Genomic DNA, 16872 nt, shown 5'->3' with positions numbered 1-16872 from the left:
AAAAAAGAGGCCAAACCCAAAGTCATCTCCAGTCTCCCATCTCCAGCTAAGGATGCCAGATCATTAATTTCATTAATTTATTACATTAATAGAGTTTAGAAGAAACCACTTAATCCTCTGGTATTGTTCATTTGGGAGTCACATTTGTGTTGTTAGTGGTTTTATTAATTTTCAGTAAAATCAATGTAATATATTTTTGTTCCATAATATATATATATATATATATATATAAATATATATATTTTTTTCTTTTCTACTTTGAGAGAATTTCATGGTACTACTTAATATTTATGCAATAATTATGATCAATTTTTTCCCATTTGAAAACAATACTTTTCAATTATGGCAGTATTTCAAGTTAAAATGATAATCACAAAAAACAATAGGCCTCATTCATGAAACTTGCGTAAATATATGAGTAAATTCTGAGTAATTTGCGTAAAACAGACCTTCCCAAAAACTCTCCTCTGGATTCACAAAGGCTTTGTAAACGTTCAATTTGATAGTTAAACGTGTATGTTAATGAATTCCAATCATTCGTAAATAGGGCACATGTCAACATATTGGAATATTCTGGTCTACTTTCTCAGGTTTGGCTCCAGTATAGCAAAAAAAAAAAAAAAAAAAAAAAAAAAACTAATAGGCCATATGCCTAACAATAAATATTCAATAACGTGTGTCCACCAAAGAGTTTTTGGCCAGCTGAAAAAAAAATGTCAGACACGCTTTCTAAACCCACGCTTCCTTTGGTGGCACATTGTTTTTCCAGCTGAGATGCTTTAGTTGCTATGATTTGGAATATCCACAGTGGCAAAGTATTATTACCTACTTAATTTTTTTTTTTTTTTTTAGTATCTCATTTTTAAGAATTTTACTAAATATGAAAAGCAGTAACCAATAATATTGACTTCTCCATTATTGTAGGCAGTCGTTGTAAAAGTAGGACGGTTGGTTGGTAGTTGTCTCGCTCTGTGACAGTGTCAAGCACTGCGTTTTACAGTGATCAACTCAGCTACAAAAAAATACAAGTAAATAAATAAATAAAAAGCAAGGGAAAATAAACTTGGAATTATAACGGCAGTGCATCAAAATTCAGTGTCATCAATTTGCCAAAAAGAACACAGAACATTTTATGCACCATTTACATGTTGTACAGAGCAGGTGTACAACATTTTGAAAATACTAACATTTCATGAATTTAAAAGTTTACGTCAGAACGGCTTTATGAACGATTTACACAATTTTTTTTTCTGCTCGTGTTTCATGAATGAGGCCCATTGACTTTAAAATTCAATTTGAAGTCTGGTGGGAGAAAAAAAAAAAAAAAAGAAAATCTTCTGCAATCCATAGTTTCGCCACTAGAGTCCAATACAGCTCTATATAAAAGGCTTATAAGTGGTCTCACTGTTTTTAGACATAAAGACTTATTTTGATTTTGGGGATTTGGATATATATTTACAAATTCTGAAAGACAACTTTTTGTAAAGGTTTAGTAGTTTAGTTTTGTAAAGGTTTTTTTTTTTTTTTTTTTTTTTCACTTATTACTAAATTCAATGCATCATATTTTCAATATCAAGGGTCAATTCAATGCATCATATTTTTACGCAAAAGTATTTCAACACTTAAACCACACTTGAAATCCAAGGATTAAGACAAACAGGACAGACTGCTGTTTGTTCTCCTGGTTACGTATGGTCCTGCTTAGTCTTTGATTTTAGTTTAGTTAAACACTTTAAGAAAGAAAGAGAACATGCTTTGGGATGTTGAATTGTACTGGCTATTCCATCTGAGAGTTGTGTCTGTTAGTGCTTAAGACTGGAACATACACTGAGGTCAAAAGTTTACATACTCCTTGCAGAATCTGCAAAATTGTAATTATTTTACCAAAATAAGAGGGATCATACAAAATGCATGTCATTTTTTATTTAGTACTGACCTGAATAAGATATTTCACATAAAGTACGTTTACATATACCACAAGAGAAAATAATAGTGAATTAGTAAAAATTACCCCGTTCAAAAGTTTACATACACTTGATTCTTAATACTATGTTGTTACCTAAATGATCCACAGCTGTTTTTTTTTTTTGTGATAGTTGTTGAGTCCCTTGTTTGTCCTGAACAGTTAAACTGCCCGCTGTTCTTCAGAAAAATCTTTTAGGTCCCACAAATTCTTTGTTTTTTCAGCATTTTTGTGGATTTTAACCCTTTCCAGCAATGACTGTATGATTTTGACATCCATATTTTCACACAGAGGATAAGTGAGGGACTCACATGCAACTACTGTATTGTAATACACCATCGAGTGTTCACTTTGTTGCTGAGGAGTGTTGAGAAATGAAACTTGGCAGGGGCGGCTAGCCTCTCTTCTGGTATATCAACCAATCATCATAGAGAAGTAAATTACGTGATATTAGTTTGAATGTCTCCCGCAGCGCAGATAATGTACCAAGTACTTATGATGAGTAGCGATCTTGAATATTTGATCGCCAACAGATTTACCAAGCTGTCATTCAAACAGTATACAAATTAAAAATAAAGAAAGAACATGCCTAAGCTGGATACATGCTACAGCAGTCGTGGCTCAATTAAATGGCACAACAGGTCAGCAGGCAGCTCTCTTTTAACACAGACTTTTAAGAAGGAATGGATGTTTGCTTTAAGTGTTAGGCCAGGTAAGTGAAATTATATTATCTTGCTGTATGTGTGTCGTTTTCTTTACGTTTTCTGACTAAAAGCAACCAAAAGGCCATTTTAAAGAGGTTAAGCAAATAATAATAATAATAATAATAATAATAATAATAATAATTGGCAGGGTCCCCAGACCAATACAATTAGTGTGCCGCCTCTGTTTTAAAAACTACAAGCCGCCACTGTTTAAACCAGCACTTTACATACATAATAGCTGCATCCAAAAACCTAGGCCGCTAATTTTTATTGCCTAGCTGCCTTATCTGGCAATGATTTTGCAGGCAGCGTTTGTGCATAAAGGCACATCATTAAAACTGATTTTGGCTATGCTTCTGAAGCAGCAGAACAGTTTAATGATCTACAACAAAATAGAATGAGCTTTGGTGATAACTAATCAAATATTTAGTAACTATAATACTGATTTCTTGCTAGAAATAACATCAAAAGTGCAAAAAGCTGATCAGAAAAATACATTTACACACAAACTGACAACTAAATGCAACTTTCTTACTTTATTTTTTTTGCAAAGGATACATTTATTGACCAGATGAAGATATCTTAGGAGGCAGGATGTGAAACTAACATTGGATTCAAACATGCCCTGATGCCTTCCTACCTTGAAATGTGTCCTCTGAAGGCAGCACTTTCCAGTTTTTTGGATGCAGCAAATTTGTCTCATCTCATTGTTAAAAAGGACTATTTTATTCTGCTTACTACTGGACTCCCTGTATTTGTCTACACTACTCACCTTTGATTACTTGCCTGTTATCTTCCAGTATTCAGTGTTCTCTTCAGCTATACCAGCCAGTGCCTGCAAGACAAAGACTGTTATTCCTTCAGCTAAGTCCTTCCAGTCCTTCAGTGAACCCTTTTAATTAACCTGTTTGCTGCATCAGCTCTAACATCTCTGCTAAAAAAACTGGTTGTGCATGTTACCTCAGAGTCATGCTCTGTTTGAAAAAAAAAAAAAAAAAAAAAAAAATCCATATTTAACAATGGAGAATGGTTTGTTCCATCAGCACACTGCATAATTTTCATTCCAGTGTTATTGCAGGCATGTGTTTGCAAACTGTTATTGTGCCTAAGGAATGCTGAGTTGTCATCTAGAGTGTCTCTAACAATGTGTTTTTATGTGGAATTCTTTTAAATTATTAATTACTGTTCCCAGGTCATGACCAGGAAATGGCAGTTGAGTGAAAAAGAGGGAATATGAGAAAGAACAGCAAGTCATTTGACTTAATTTGATTAGGAAACGCACACACAGGTGTGCGCACGCACACACACGTGTGCGCACGCACACACACGCTGGGCTGAGGACATATGACATAAATTACCAGCAACAAGTTTAACACACTCTCTGTATTCTGCTCACTTATTCTTTTTTTCCAACCAGCATTTATTTGGAGAAATGGGTGCTGCAGAATGCTTTAAATGGCTTAATTATTTAGCTGTTATTCATGGTGGCACTCTGATGTCTCTAGGTGGTCAACTGCTGTGAAACACCTATAATTTTATAAAGTGCTGTAAAATTCTTAAAAAAAAAAAAAAAAAAAATCATTAAATGTTGTACTTGGACTATCAGGTCTGTAAGAAGCTTGGTCTATTATAAATGAATGGCTCATTTTGCATGCCTAAAGCATCACTGAGAGATGTGTTCCATGAGATTGACTTACAACCATGTTGTAAAGCCTTTTTGCTAACCCTCAAAGAAGAGTTATCACAGTGTGTTTGTTTTTACAGTATCAGTAGCAGGCTATACATGTTTATCTTTTATTTACACACATTTCTCATGTTCTCAAGCACACATCACACACTTATGCCCCCCTTAAATGGTAAAGGGGAAAGCAAAGCAAAGACATAAGTCCCTGACATGGCTAAAAGAAAGAAAGAAAGAAACACACACACACACACACGTTCGTTTTTGTGAATTGTGGGGACTTTCCATAGACTTCTATAGTTTTTATACTGACTAAATGATATTGTCTATCCCCTAACCCAACACTAACCCTAAACCTACCCCTTACAGAAAACACGTTTGCATTGTTACATTTTCAGATAAACATCATTTACTATTTTTAATAATTTTGTTAACTTAATTTTTTTTAAATTTCAGGTTTTACTATCCTTGTGGGGACATTTGGTCCCCACAATGTAGCAAAAACAAGTACACACACACACACAAAGACTTGGTTCCAAATTGCAAATGTACACTTACTAAATGTTAAGATAACATGGGAAAAGAAAGTAAGTGTTTCAGGGGTGCTGGAGTCTACCACACATTTTAGGCCAAAGTCAGGGAAACACCCTGAAGTTCATAAAAGGGTTAACACACACCTCCAGGCAATGCAGTGTCTCTAATTCATCTAATTTAGGTTGTGGGCGAAACCAGCACAAACCCTGCCAGAGAATTCAAACCAAGCACCTTCTTGCTGTGAGGCAACAGTGCTGCCCACTGAACCACTAAACTTTAAATCCCCCGATCCCAGTAGAGTTCCCAGTTGCTGCACAAATCCAACACTGGGCATTTGCTTCCATCCATGCAGCACACTTGCATTACTACCGTGTAACTAATCTTACCACTTTATAATGTTTAACCAGGAGAGATAAAAAAAAAAAAAAAAAAAAAAAAAGCTGGTGAGACTGAAACTCTGTATTTTCTCACCTCAGAGACAATGTCCAATTTCATAACTATAATAACTAGGGCTGTCAATCCATTAAAATTTTTCCCGGAATTTATTACAGTGTGTGTAATAACAACAACTTTCCAGCAACTGAAGGACTGAACTTTACAGATGGATCTAACTGTTGTTCATTTAATTCTTCTTACTCAGGACAATCTTTCATTTTTTCCCCTAAAGCCCAATTCAGACTTTCTAATTGTCTCTTAAGGGGATGTAAGCTATCTTCAGAATTTACAGAGGTTAGTTATTGATTTTATTGGCATCCGTTTTCTCCCACCACCCGCATACAAATTAAATACTGCCAAATACCGTACAGCAACTTTTGCACTTCTGGTGTAATTTGCATGCATACTTATTACTGAAATGCTGGAAAGTATACAAGAACATGTCTGTCATGACAATTCTCGGAGGGATTGGCATGGTAATGCACATGACAATGTTAATGTGTTTGGTCTTGGTGGAATAGATCTGCTACACTGCTGCAGCAAAAGAGCAAGCACAGAGACTTGCTACTGCCAATACATCCACAACATGCTGCTGTGAGCATGTAAGAAATACTGCTGCTACACATATAACATATATGACCCCACAGAATGACAATACAAACTATATGCTTGCTGCTGAATAAACTGCTGCATCAGTGGACATGCACAAATCCACACATGAGAGAATGAAACAGACAGAATATAATAAAACACCCCCCAACAAGCAGATCTATCTGCATAACATTTGTACTGCTGCTACTCCGAATAGCCATGTGAACCACATGTATTACTATCTATGTGAACCTGTGCTACCACGCTGGCTTAATGCTGGTTACCTATGGGCTATGTGTGCCTGGGCTACCACATCGACATGCTTAAAACTAGTGGCCTATGACTATGGACTAGGAGCAATAAAGCACGTGCTTCTGCACTGCATGCAGCTGAAATCAACCGTCTCACATCACAGCTAACTAAAACACTGACCTTAGAAAAACAATGTGCACACTGAGATTATGCCGCTAAATATGACTAAGCCGGCTAAAATGTGTACAAATGTGATGCTTTCTATTAAACCTGTAATTTAACCTGTTCTCATGTCTGTTACTGTCAGCGTGTCCTGAAAGTGATAACATGCTTTAGACTGTGTTGCTCCAGCTGTATAAACACAGATTGTAAATGCTACTGCTAATATGCCTAATGACATACATCATTTTGAGAAATAAAATGCAAGACCAATGCAAAACCATTTAAACTATAGCACTATAAAAACTACGTTTTATTCTCATTATTCCAAGCATGACATTTTATTCACAGCAGACAACGATGTGACTGACCATGTGAGCAGCATGTTCCAGGATTCGTAGTTTGCTTCTCCACTGTGAATAAATCGCCATCCTAGTCCATGAGTTTTAGCACTGAGGTGCTGTGTAAAAATATTTTTTACATATGTCCATATGAGATACAATTACCGTACAAAAAGGGCTTTAGTAAATTTCTACAACTGGCTAGCATAGTGCATCTTGACGACAGTGTCCTATTTTTTCTTTCTTTTTTTTTTTTTTTTTTTTTTTTTATTAAGGCTGGACTAAATGAACCATAAAATTCACTACTGTTTGCTGATGGTAACTGAGGGCCAATTTGTAGAAGAGCTTCCACACATGCTCACAACAGACCCTGAGCCTGTGCACAAACCTACAGCCCATACAGCCCTTCCTTCTCCACTCCTTGATAACTGACTCCGTGGTTCTTCTGCTGGTGAGTCATTGTTCCTTCTTCACCAGTTCCACCATTGTTGTCAAGTCAAGTCAAGTCAAGTCACCTTTATTTATATAGCACTTTTAACAATACAGATTGTGTCAAAGCAGCTTTACAGTATTAAATAGGAAAATAGTGTGTCAATAATGCAAAATGACAACTCAGTTAAAGGCAGTTCATCATTGAATTCAGTGATGTCATTATCCAGCTCAGTTCAGTTCAAATAGTATCTGTGTGATTAAGTTGATGATATCGCTGGAAATTAAGTGTCCTCAACTAAGCAAGCCGGAGGCAACAGCGACAAGGAACCAAAACTCCATCAGTGAGAGAAATGGAGAAAAAAAACGTGGATCCGGGTGGCTGTAGTAACCATCTGATTTGGATACAGACTGGATCTGGGTGGCTACAGTGACCTCAGAATAAGAACAAAACAGGCTAATATTAACGTAGATGCCATTCTTCTTATAATGTAACAGGTACACCGGGTGTTATGTGAAGTGTTCCCAGTTCCGGTTGACCTAATTAATGCAGCCCAACAATCTTTTAACGGATTTAAAAAAATATAGAAATGTGTTAGTGTGTTATGTGTAAGCCAGGTTAAGAGATGGGTCTTGGGGACTTGAGATGGGGACTGACAGAGTGTATCTGCCTCCCGAACAATGTTAGGTAGATTGTTTCAGAGTTTGGGCACTAAATAAGAAAAAGGATCTGCTGCCCGCAGTTGATTTTGATAGTCTAGGTATTATCAAATTGAGTTTTAAGAACGCAACAGATGTGAAGGACTATAATGTGATAAGAGCTCGCTCAAGTACATCACCTCAAGGTTCTTCAATCCTCCAGCTCCGCCTTGGCCCTCTGGTTCTTCAGCTCCACCATAGTCCTCCATCCTTTTAGTTTCAGTGGGATCCCTCATTCAGTGGGATCCCCTTTCTACCATTGCCTTCTTCTGGTTCCTACCTCTGGTCCCCGGCTTCTCCCACCAGCAGTATGTTTTAGTACATAATTAGTACGTTTTTCTGTCATTGGTGGTTGCAGTAAAAAGCTCACAAAGACGAAGGGAAAAAAAAAAAAAAAAGATCACACATTAAACACACATTAAAAACATGAATCCATTAATTAATCAGCAGCCATATCACCCTTGCAGCACAAGACTGGTTGCCCACTAAAGCTAGGCTTGAGTCTGGTCAGTACACTGTAAAAAATATTTTGTTGAGTCAACTTAAAATAATTTGTAACCTGGCTGCCTTAAAATTTTAAGTTCAGTCAACTCAAAAAAGTTTATTCAACTTGAAATGTTAAATTATACTAAGTGACAACTTAGATATTTGAGTTGAATCAACTTAAAATTTTAAGGCAGCTGGGTTACTTTTCCATCTGTTAAGTTTAACAAACACAAATATCTAAGTTGTTACTTAGTCCAACTTAACATTTCAAGTTGACTAAACTTACTTTAGTTGACTGAACTTAAAATTTTAAGGCCGCAGGGTAACAAATTATTTTAAGCTGACTCAACAAATTGTGTTTTTTATTTTTTACAGTGTACCTGGATGGGAGACCTCCTGGGAAAACTAGGTTGCTGCTGTAGGAGGTTTTAGTCAGGCCAGCAGGGGTGCTCACTCTATGGTCTGTGTGGGTCCTAATCCCCCAGTGTAGTGACGGGGACACTATACTGTCAAAGAGCACCGTCCTTCAGATGAGACATTAAACCCAGGTCCTGATTCTCTGGTCATTAAAAATCCCAAGATGTCCTTAGAAAAAGAGTAGGAGTGTAACCCAGGCATCCTGGCCAAATTTGCACATAGGCCTCTGACCATCATGGCCTCCTCATCATCCTCATATTCTGATTGGCTTCATCACTCTGTCTCCTCTCCACAAATAAGGTGGTGTGTGGTGGGCGTTGCGGCACAATATGGCAAACTCAGTTCCTGGAGGGCCACAGCCCTGCAGAGTTTAGATCAGGGGTGCCCAACCCTGTTGCTGGAGATTAGTTTAGTTCCAACCCTAATCAAACACACCTGTCTGTAATTATCAAGTGCTCCTTCAGATCCTAATTAGCTGGTTCAGGTGTGTTTGGTCAGGGTTGGAGCTGAACTCTGTTAATAATCTGTTTAGATTAAATAGATTATAGTTGTGTAACTTCTTTTGTGCATTCAGCGGAGAGATCGCACTGCTATAGCACAGGTAAGTGCTGTGGTCCTCCCTTGGGCATGCCAGCTAAAAGAGCAAATTCCTACAGCAGTGGTCGGCAACGGGTGGCCCGTGGGCAAAAACTGGCTAGCACATACATATGTAACCCTTGTTCACTGAAGGAGGGAACAGAGACGTTATGTCCCTTATGCCACAACCTTGAACTGTGCTGAATGCCGGGATGCGTCTCGACTCTTCAGCACAAACCTGAATGAGTGGATGCACGCCGCCATCTTATATACCCGTATGTACGGGGAGTGGCTTGGCATGCAAATTCCACTCGCCAATTCTCATTGGCCTTTTCTTCTAAAGCTCAGAGGTGATTGGGGCTCCCAAGTGAGACCCCTGACGTCAGTCAACGTAACATCTCTGTTCCCTCCTTTAGGGAACGAGGGTTACATATGTAACCGAGAAGTTTCATATATTCACAAAAAATTAAATAGTACTGTGAAATTACATTAAATTTACTGTTTCAATTAAATTTAATTAAAATTATGACTTATGATATTTTTGTGCCACAGTAATAGTTTTTAGTGGAAAATTCCTCTGCACACTTGCCTGCCACTGTGTGACTGTAAATGGAAATCCTAGTCAGTCAGTTTGCATGAACGAAATCTTCCAGCCACAGAGCTGACATAGCTTGAGCTATTGACTTGCATGGTACACAGCAATCAATCTTTGAAGCTTAACACTTGCTTTTGACCCATTCCAACTGGAAGCCTGTTTAAAGTAGTCATATACTAAGTTCAAATTGTAATTATAAATTTAAAAAATATATTTAAATTAAAATAAATATTTAGAATAAGTTATAGAATAGTATTAAATGATTATTATTAATAAGAGTAATAGTAATAATAATAATAATAATAAAAACATTATATGTAATTTGATCTTAAGTTATTTTCCATTTTCAAAACCAACCAACCAACAAACAATCAAACAAAAATACAACATATTATAATAGTGACACATGGACAAAATGTATTTATTTATTTATTTATTTTTATTTTTTGGTGCAACACTGTGCATCTCATTTGTTCAAAAGAGAAGCAATATGCAATAAAAAAGTGAAAGTTAGCATTTATCTTTTGATGACCTTAGAGGAATTTTTAATAGTACATAGCCTCATTGTGCCCCCTTGTGGTGCATGCTCAATGGGTAGTTTAGTTTGCAGTGTGTCACTGTGGTGACAAATTGAAAGAAAGAAAGAAAGAAAGAAAGAAAGAAAGAAAGAAAGAAGGTCTTAATGTAAAGGTCCCCTGTCACTGTAGTAAACTAAAACCATTACTCCTCTGCTGGTTCCGCCTATCTTGACTGATTCACTTGACTCACTTGATCATCATCATCCTACATGAATCCTCATCCTCCAGATCTGTTGGCTCACGTCAGCTCCTCTAGTGCAACCATGGTTTCCTGGTCAGCCAGAGCACCATGATCTTAAGAGTTTATGCTTCTGGCAGTGGACCCTTCGGCTCCACCTCGGCCCATCAAACCCATGACTCAGCCTTGGCTATTCCAATCCTTCCGGTGGTCTCCAGCTCCACTGGCTCCTATTCTTTCTAACAACAACAGTGTTTCTAACAGTTCAAATGGTGGAGCATAGTGTTTAGTCCCCACACTATAAATAATAATAATAATACTGACAACCACCATAATACCACAGGTGGTAAATAGAAACCACATGAATTAAAAAAAAAAAAAAAAAAAAAAAAAAAAAAAAAATTGTACTGTATTTTACTTTTACTGTACAATTACATAAAATGTCCGATTAGATATATATTTCCCCCCCTACTTTATATAGTAAAGAGAACATGCGGTTAACCAATTAACAGTTTTTTTTACCATAGTATTTTTAACAGTCTTTTACCATTAAAATTACAATCATTTTAAGAGTGCAGGGAATGTAGGCAATTATATTAAATTAAATGCATTACATTACATATTTATATTATAAATTAAATATAGTAAAAAATGTGACTACAACACATTTACAACAACAACAACAAAAAACTGAATAAGTGGAGCAACTAAACTTTAAATGTAATCATATTTTAAGTCTTTTTTAGTCTGTCTACATTTCCTCCCCCCCAACACTGTCTGCAGTAGACCAAGTCATCATCTCTAACTGTAAATTCATGACTGCAGGCTCATTGGTGTTTTTATACAGTCAGTTGTACATGCCAGTTATAAAATAATCATCCATTGTCAATGTATTTAATTAATTAAAAGCCAAAGTAACATATATACATATTACAATAAAAGGTTATTCTTAGCATGTTACCTGCCATATCAAATGAAATAGATTCTGTCACAATAATATTTGTTTACATTAATTGAACAGCCCAACAATGTAGAAATTCATAAAATCATAATGTCAAAGGACTTACTACTTTTGTGGAAGAGGGAGTTCTGGCCACAATCATCAGTGTTAAACTGCATTAGCAGAACTTATTTTATCATTTGAAGAAAGAGTGTTTCTTTAATTCAAGATCATTTATTGTATATGACAATATACAGTACAATCAAGCCTAAATGGCCCAATTTACCTGAATTCACCCTACAAACTTGGAACTCCTGGGATCGGTAATATATCCTTGTCTGTTACACAGTAGAAATTTTTTTCAGTGCGTTGCTCAATACACACTTGTAGTTGCTGTAGACACAGGATGTATGAACAGAACTTGGTTAGAGTGTGTATTGTCAGTTGGCACTAAATAGAGTCTTGCACACAGATGTCATGTTAGCATTTAGGGGAAAACCATAACAATAGGCTGCTTGATTGTTTTCTTTCAGGAATCAGAATATATATCATGTGGTACAATCATGTAACATATTGTCAATATCTATCAGTTTATGTTAGATTTGCATATCACAGGTGTATTAAGTACCAAAACTTAAGTGTTTTTGAGAGTTAATGTATGACTATGTCGGGGCAGCAAAAACTATTGTGGCATTTGTTTAAACCTTAACATACCACAAAACCAAAATTATCTATATCTATATCTTTTTATTCTTTAAAAAGGTAGACCCCCCCTCAGAGTCATTGTATAACTCACACTCTAACAAAGATACCATCAAAATGATTATTAACTGGTGTTCCAGTTTGATATCACTGAAATATATTGATTATGAGAGAATTCTGGAAAATATGTGATGAGATCTGGGAAAACCTGTCGGATGTTATGCTGAGACATAGGTTGAATGCGATTTTTTTGTCAAAATTAGGTTTTCATTAAATTATTGTTCTATAATATCTTGTCTATCATCTCTGAAAATATCTTGGCAAAATTCACTTGTTTTGTGCAGAAAAATAGCGATTTATTGCAGAAAGCAGAGATGACCGTCTTTCCATTATGTTAAGAACGTGCTGCAGAGGTGCTTTCTCTTAACACCACAAAAAACAGTTAACTCATCAAAGTAAACCATGTAACATATTTAATAAATGCGTATCAATGCACATTCCGCGCCAGTCCTGAGTAAACTACGGCATGCAACGTTTTTTTTTTTTTTTTTTTTTTTTTTTTTATCGTGATATGGCGGAGCGCAACAACGCAGTCTGAAGTACTGTAGCTGCTCACTTAAACGATCTTACTCATCTAAATCTGCTCAATCTTGGTGATGTCAGTGCCCTAAACAATGTTATAATGGACTATTTCACATCCAGAGATAAAGGATCGGATGATGAAGTTACTAAAGAGGAGGAGTCTGATGAGTCTGTTTTATGCACAGTGCACTAACAGTTGCACTGTGTTCGCTTTTCTAAATGTAAACTACTAGGTACACTATTGGTGCTGTCTAAACATACACGGGATGATCAAAAGTTCAGAGTCTATGCCCATGATAAACAATGGAAAACAGACCTTAGTCTGTATGTTTAATGATTCAGTATAGCGCTCCTGAATTGACAGACAGCTTTCGATAAACCCCGTGAAGTGAAAGTGAAAGCCGTCCATTCCTGAAAGTGATGGTTATCAGCCAATTTAAGATAGCCACAACTTTGGTTATATTCAAGCTATGGACAAAATAAAAATAGTTTTGGAAAGGGCTTGAACCCACCTTTCATATGGTATCACCTTATGAAAAAGGTAAAGATAACATTTCACATTGTGTTGGGTTTTTCTAGATTGCATCACATATGTAATATTACTAATGTGTGTAATGATGGTGTTATATAATACATAAACTCACTGTAAGTTTTACAGGCCTCTAATTTAGTTTACAGTTGGTTTGTGGTGTGACAGCGGTTAATTTGAAGTAAACTGAGCGAAATTTTCAACCCAAATATTGTCAAACAGACAAGTGATGCTCAAATATCATTACTGTTTTAACCATAAAGTTTGTTTGGTAATCAAAACATTTCAGTTTTTAAGAGAAACTATGATTTGAATTCTATCAGTTTTACTATGAGTTTAAAGGATACTTTAAACATTGAGTATTTAACTTAATAATTAACCATATATTGTTTTATGTTGAGTAGATACAGTATTATTCACACCAGACACCCTTCTGTTTTTCATACCACTGTTAATTTCATTTTTCATGTTTCATGTTTCTTCCCCTTTCAGTCCTTTTTCTGGCTGTTCTTTGGACTCCTCCACTTGTGTTTCTGCATTCTGCCTTCCTCTCATGTAAGCATTCAGACTCTCCAGTAAATCAATGGAGTGATTGATCAGAAGAGCAAGCCAAGCCAGACCAAAGAATATCCAGACTGCCATCAGACAACTGTACCACTCTGGGTAGTTTATCTCTGGGTTGTGATCTGGCAGGAAAAACAATGATGTAAAGATACTGTTATCAGGATTGGGATGATACAATTTGAAATCTGAATTGTAATGTCAAGATGATTAATTTCAGTTCATAGTAATGCAACACAGTTACAACAGAGGAATTGATCCAACTCAAGTTTTGCAGGAAAACAAATCATGACTACAGCAAATTTGACTCAATATGCCTGGTAACACTTTCTTTTTTATTTTGATAGTCCACTTTAGACATTCTACTAACAGTAAGTAACTTTGCAACTGCATGTCAACTAATCATTAGAGTATTAGTAGACTGTCTGCTTAATATCTTCTAACACTCTTCTAAACTTTTCAAGTATATGTCAACTTACTCTAACCCTAAACCTAGTTATTAGACATGTAGTTGCAAGTTAATGAGAATTAGTTGACATGTAGTTGCAAAGTAACTTATAGTTAGTAGAGTGTCTAAAGTGAACTATCAAAATAATGTGTAGCCATATGCCTATTTATTGTATATTTTTTCTTAACCAATTTCTGTTTCACCATATCTAGTGAAAATGGTTTACCTATTACATTTAATATTAAATATATTATTAAATGGTATGCATACAACAGTTATATGAATTTCTTTCTATTGGCTTAAATACATTTTAAATTTGAATTACAATTCTGCATCTTATTTGCTACCTCATTTCAAAATTCAAATTCAGGAAAATTTCATTTTGAATGATACACAACCCAAGCTGTGATGTCACTTCCTGACTACAAGCAGGGATACACGAAAAATCGCAAAATGTAAATATGTAAATAACAGTAAAACGTGGCTTTATGTAATTAACAAAAAAACAAACAAACAAATAAACAAAAAACCTATATAGTCCATATCGAATAACAATGGTGTGAACACACACATAATTTACTTGCTTTAAGGTAATATTGAAGAATAAAAGCTGAAGTATAAATAAATAGTTTGTTAATTTTTGTCTCCTACCTGCAACATAATCTCCAAATCCAATAGTGCTGAGTGTTATGAAACAGTAATAAATAGCTTCAGCATAACTCCATCCCTCATATTCTTTAAAAAGCAGCATAGGAACCACAAAGTACAGGAACGCTGAACTCACAAAGGATATACTGTGAATGGATATTCGTACACATTTCTGTGGGAAGGAAAGGATACAGTGTGTTTGCACGTAAAGTTCAAGCATGTTAATTTTTATTTTTATTGCTTATCACAAACATTTATTTATTCATTCATTCCTTCTTAAAACCCACAACATCTTTATTGCTGACTGGTAAAAAATAAATAAATAAACAATAAAATAAAATCTCACCCCTCTATCAATTTTTTTCTCCAGAAAATTGCAAAAATTCCTCTCAATGGCCAACATGTATTTTCCAACTCTATTTAAGATCACTACATTCAAAGGAATGCCAAAAAGAGCAAACAACACACAGAAAATTTGACCAGCCGTTGTCAGTGGAATTATATTCCCATAGCCTGTAAAAAGATGAAAACTTTAAATTAACTTTACCCAACAGAACAGATCCCACACAACAAGCTGGGTTGTCAAATTCAATGTGTTACATGCCCCATTCCTCACCAATAGTTGTGACCACAGTTGCCGCAAACACAGATGAGCTGGTAAATTTCCAGAAGCCATCTGCGGTGTCATTGCTGTCTGGACTCAAGCCACTCAGGGAAGCGGCTTTTATCATCTTTAAAAAAAGTAATGATAAGCAACGAGTACTTTTTTGTAATACATGAAATGACAATAATAATAATAATAATAAAAACCTAACTGAGAGTGTGATTATGCAATTATTATTATTTTATTTGTATTTTTTTTACAAACAGAAAACATTCTTTTTTTTTTTTTAACAAAAAGTTTATTTCATTGTACAAAAAGAGCTAAAATATGTAAATAAGCTGAACAATAGACTAACAAAGAGAATTCTATGTAGAAGAGATTTCCAAGTTTTCAATAAAGGAAATACAATAGTCTTATTTTTCTTATTTTCTGCTCAATTTTTAATTTCAAAGACATTTTGACCACAAGCAGTAACAATTTTGAGTGAATGAAAATTCCTGAATTTGAATTCAGGTTTTTGCACTGAAAATGTTAAATAAATAACTAAATAAATAGCAAAATTTACTCTCGTATCATACCTCTGCTAGTTCTCGGAGCCCATTCTGACCCACACATGGGTACTTCTCAAGTAGTTTCATTCTTTTCTCCTTCAGGAGATCAATCTGTTGCAACACATACCATCCTTCTAGTTTCCAGAAGATCAGCCCTCCAACAAGGACATAGGCTACATAAATAACTCCAAGGAATAGGATAGAAGGGAACCGAGTTACGCTGAGAAACTGGCATAACTTTCCCGAAAACACTGGGAGCATGGTTCCTTTGGTCGCCTGGCTCACCTGTCTGCCGATGCAGGTGCAGGATGGTATTACTGGGTGTGGATTTACTCTGTTTATGTGACAGGCAAATCACCCCCTTGTGTAATGAATTCCAGAATCAGACCTTATGACCTGGCATGCAAATGTTGATTGAAGGAGAGCAGAAGACAGAGGGAGTGAGAAGTTAAAGACTGAGGCTGAAGTGGTTAGAAGCCACAGTCAGTTCTATCTGCCAATGGTTTCATGTTTTGTATCAAAATTTAGCTTCTCCCATTAAGGGTTGTTTACATGAATCAATTATTTCAAAAAGTACATTAGCACACACCAAGAGGAAAATCTGGTCATCAATTCATTACAGTAATATGTTTACTTTAGGCCTGTCTGATCTACAGCCTTGCCAATGGCTAACACAAGAACACACACTT

General features: G+C 35.7%; 1 protein-coding gene across 1 annotated transcript; it reads right to left on the bottom strand.

Annotated features, from left to right (window-relative positions):
• Positions 1 to 12794: 12794 nt before the first annotated feature.
• kcnk17 (potassium channel, subfamily K, member 17) lies at positions 12795 to 16479 on the bottom strand. Its single transcript, XM_051133287.1, has 5 exons — positions 16211 to 16479; positions 15645 to 15759; positions 15375 to 15541; positions 15032 to 15200; positions 12795 to 14057 (listed from the first exon to the last, which is right to left on the bottom strand). The coding sequence occupies exons 1-5, from the start codon at positions 16442 to 16444 to the stop codon at positions 13843 to 13845; spliced, it is 900 nt and encodes a 299-aa protein (XP_050989244.1). The 5' UTR covers positions 16445 to 16479; the 3' UTR covers positions 12795 to 13842.
• Between the last annotated feature and the right edge of the window lie 393 nt (positions 16480 to 16872).

The sequence above is a fragment of the Labeo rohita genome, chromosome 17 (genome assembly GCF_022985175.1).
Source record: "Labeo rohita strain BAU-BD-2019 chromosome 17, IGBB_LRoh.1.0, whole genome shotgun sequence".
NCBI classification, from domain to species: Eukaryota; Metazoa; Chordata; class Actinopteri; order Cypriniformes; family Cyprinidae; genus Labeo; species Labeo rohita.
This window is presented reverse-complemented; position numbering and strand designations above follow the sequence as displayed.

Bases quoted from the DNA above. Each gene is read 5' to 3' on its own strand.
- kcnk17 (XM_051133287.1), bottom strand. From the start codon at position 16,444: ATGCTCCCAGTGTTTTCGGGAAAGTTATGCCAGTTTCTCAGCGTAACT. The intron at 15,760-16,210 runs GTATGATACGAG...CTTTTTTTAAAG, and splicing joins GGCTCCGAGAACTAGCAGAG to ATGATAAAAGCCGCTTCCCT. The intron at 15,201-15,374 runs GTGAGATTTTAT...TCCTTCCCACAG, and splicing joins AGAAAAAAATTGATAGAGGG to AAATGTGTACGAATATCCAT.